The sequence below is a fragment of the Aphanomyces astaci genome (assembly GCF_000520075.1).
Source record: "Aphanomyces astaci strain APO3 unplaced genomic scaffold supercont1.142, whole genome shotgun sequence".
NCBI lineage: Eukaryota > Oomycota > Saprolegniomycetes > Saprolegniales > Verrucalvaceae > Aphanomyces > Aphanomyces astaci.
In genome coordinates, this window is record NW_009798405.1 from 48,393 (window position 1) to 50,958 (window position 2,566).

General features: G+C 47.2%; 1 protein-coding gene across 1 annotated transcript; it reads right to left on the bottom strand.

Moving 5' to 3' along the window:
* Positions 1 to 1,566: 1,566 nt before the first annotated feature.
* Positions 1,567 to 2,341, bottom strand: H257_18190 (hypothetical protein). The gene has a single exon (XM_009847205.1). It carries the CDS (start codon positions 2,326 to 2,328, stop codon positions 1,633 to 1,635), a length of 696 nt encoding a protein of 231 aa, XP_009845507.1. The 5' UTR covers positions 2,329 to 2,341; the 3' UTR covers positions 1,567 to 1,632.
* Between the last annotated feature and the right edge of the window lie 225 nt (positions 2,342 to 2,566).

Genomic DNA, 2,566 nt, shown 5'->3' on the forward strand with positions numbered 1-2,566 from the left:
ACGTCATTCACCACCCCAATTCTCGTGAAATCCAAGCCCTGAACGGACGCGTGGTGACCTTGCTTACCAAGGCCCAGTCGGTGTGCTAGCTGTGATTAACATTAATGTAAATGATCAAGTGTTGATATATATACCTAAGGGAGGTGCCTCACCAGAACCTTCGAAGGGTCCAAATTCGTCTCTGAAACTTGTCCTCGTAGCTGAAATGAAGGGCTGCCGAAAGTGTTAATTCCGCGACAACCATGGGTAAATTTACAACTTCTTTTAGTTTTAAACATTAATCCAAATATCCATGGTACAGTCAGTATGTACTAACTTACAGTTACTAACGTTAGTATTACAGTACTATTAATAAAGTACTGGATGATCAATTTATGATACTCTATAGCGATTTTAGCGGATTGGCAATCAGATTTAAGAGTACGCGTTCGCGTTCCATATGAGGTTTGACAGGTCGACTTCTGGTTTTGGTAGCAAAGTGGAACGCGACCGCGAACGGACACTTGCAAAACCTCTCTAACGTCAAAATCTCTGCTGCCGACACCCCAAAAGGCGGACCGACAACTGGGACAGTCAAATTTCAAGTTTGATGAAGACATCGCACTTTCCATAGCGTACTACAAGGAAACTACCTACCTACTGTACGCGTGCTGCCGCTGGCACAGATCAGTCGGGATACACGTTTTGGACCAAGGTCTCATCGACATACGACGCACAAGCACCAGTTATGTCAGTCCTCAAACCAACCAGTCAAATCTAACGAAAATTCTGCCATTATTGACGTGTCGTTGAGCGTCGGCACCAGAATTTAGAGTTCGGCGGTGGAAGAATGAAAACGCTAAAATTTGACAGAAAATATACAGTTCTGAAGTTTTAGGAGTGGGGATGCTCTTATAGAGGTACTAACTAACCATGTCACAGGATTTGCCGGCCGCAGTGAGGTGAAGATCCCGCACGTCATGAGCGGAGATATCGTTCCCGATCACATAGATATTGCTAGAGATGGCACAGTAATTTGTGATGGACAGGAGATGCTGCGGTCATCCGTGATCGACGAGACGCCTCAATGGAGCTTCCAAACGATGGCGATAGACCATTCATTCATTGGTTGTGTCCTAATTTTGGCTCGATTAACTAATTAATTATCCCTCGAATGACCTTAGGGAGGTAATTCGCAAACTCGTTTTTGCGAATGAGGTAGAATTCAAAATGCGACGATTTGATTGGCTCTACGCCATTCTGAATTTTACTCGGAACAGGTCCTTTCATAACAGTTACTACGTAGTACTTACTATTAATACGTACTACGAATAGGGAGTTTTCAGAAATAGCATAGGTTGCGTAAAAATCGTAGAAAAAGAGGCAAAAAAGTAGGAACTGTACTTGGAACCAATTTTTCATTTGTTAAAAAAAAAAAATCTACTTGGAACAAGCCCTGAGCACACTTTGGAATTTGTACCCGAGGCCTTAATACAGTACCCATTTGCATCCGTTCCCCGTCAGCGTCTTGGAAATAGTGTGCCTAATTTGGTATGAAAAAGTCGAGCATCGAGCATAACGTCGGTCCTGGAAACGAGCAAAATCTATATTTTTGATGGCAAACGCTAGTACTACAGTATGTAGAATACATCTCTAACATGCTGAATGGGCCTTGGTAAGTAAGGTCACCACGCGTCCGTTCAGAGCTTGGATTTCACGAGAATTGGGGTGGTGAATGACGTTGGACCACTGCTTCAATTGCGCCTTGGACAGGGTCTGCACTTCTTGCAACACATTCCACTCGACACCTTCCGTGAACGGCTCCGTCGTGAGCGAGCCAGAGTACCGAAATACGTTGCTCTTGCTCACCCGGAGACTCGACGGGTCGAGCGCCGCCAGCGTAAAGTTGTCGCCAGGCTTGGTCAACTGGTCAAACTGGCTAAAAAATTGAGTCAAGAACGGGTTGGCCTTGTCTTGGGGGTCCAAGTCAAAGAAGATGCCGACCACGGCCAGGTTCTTGTCCTTGTCAGCGTGCACAAAATGCACTTCGAACGGGTACTGCTTGCCCCCGAGGGTGTGTTCGCTGGGGGCGTGGGGGTGCAGTTGCAGCGACTGGTACACTTTGCCGTTGAGGGTCAAGTGCGAGTCTGGCCCCCCCGACCACGTGGCCTTGACGGTGTGGTCCTCATGTGACACCACAGCCGAAGCCGTGTTGAACTCGACCGAGAAGTTGCCGGAGTTGGCCACGGGTTTGGCAGAGGCAGGCAAGTCGATGGGGGACTGACCCTTGAGTGTTTGGCCTGTGGCGATGGCGACAGTGGCAGCGATGGCGTACACGAAGAACTTCATGAGGGCAGTTGGGAGGAAAATGAATTGTGATTAACGACGGCACTGAGGTATCGAATCCAGTTTCGTGGCATTACACATGCCTTTATATTCATTCACCAGCCGTGGCTTTGAAGGTGAAGTTGACGACAAATTTCATCACGGCCGGGTACAGTACATATGCGATTTGGTCATTGTAAGTTAGGCGAGATCGGCCATGTTTCCTGCCACGTGGTGTTGAGTTGTGAATTTCGATGTCACA

Bases quoted from the DNA above. Each gene is read 5' to 3' on its own strand.
- H257_18190 (XM_009847205.1), bottom strand. From the start codon at position 2,328: ATGAAGTTCTTCGTGTACGCCATCGCTGCCACTGTCGCCATCGCCACA.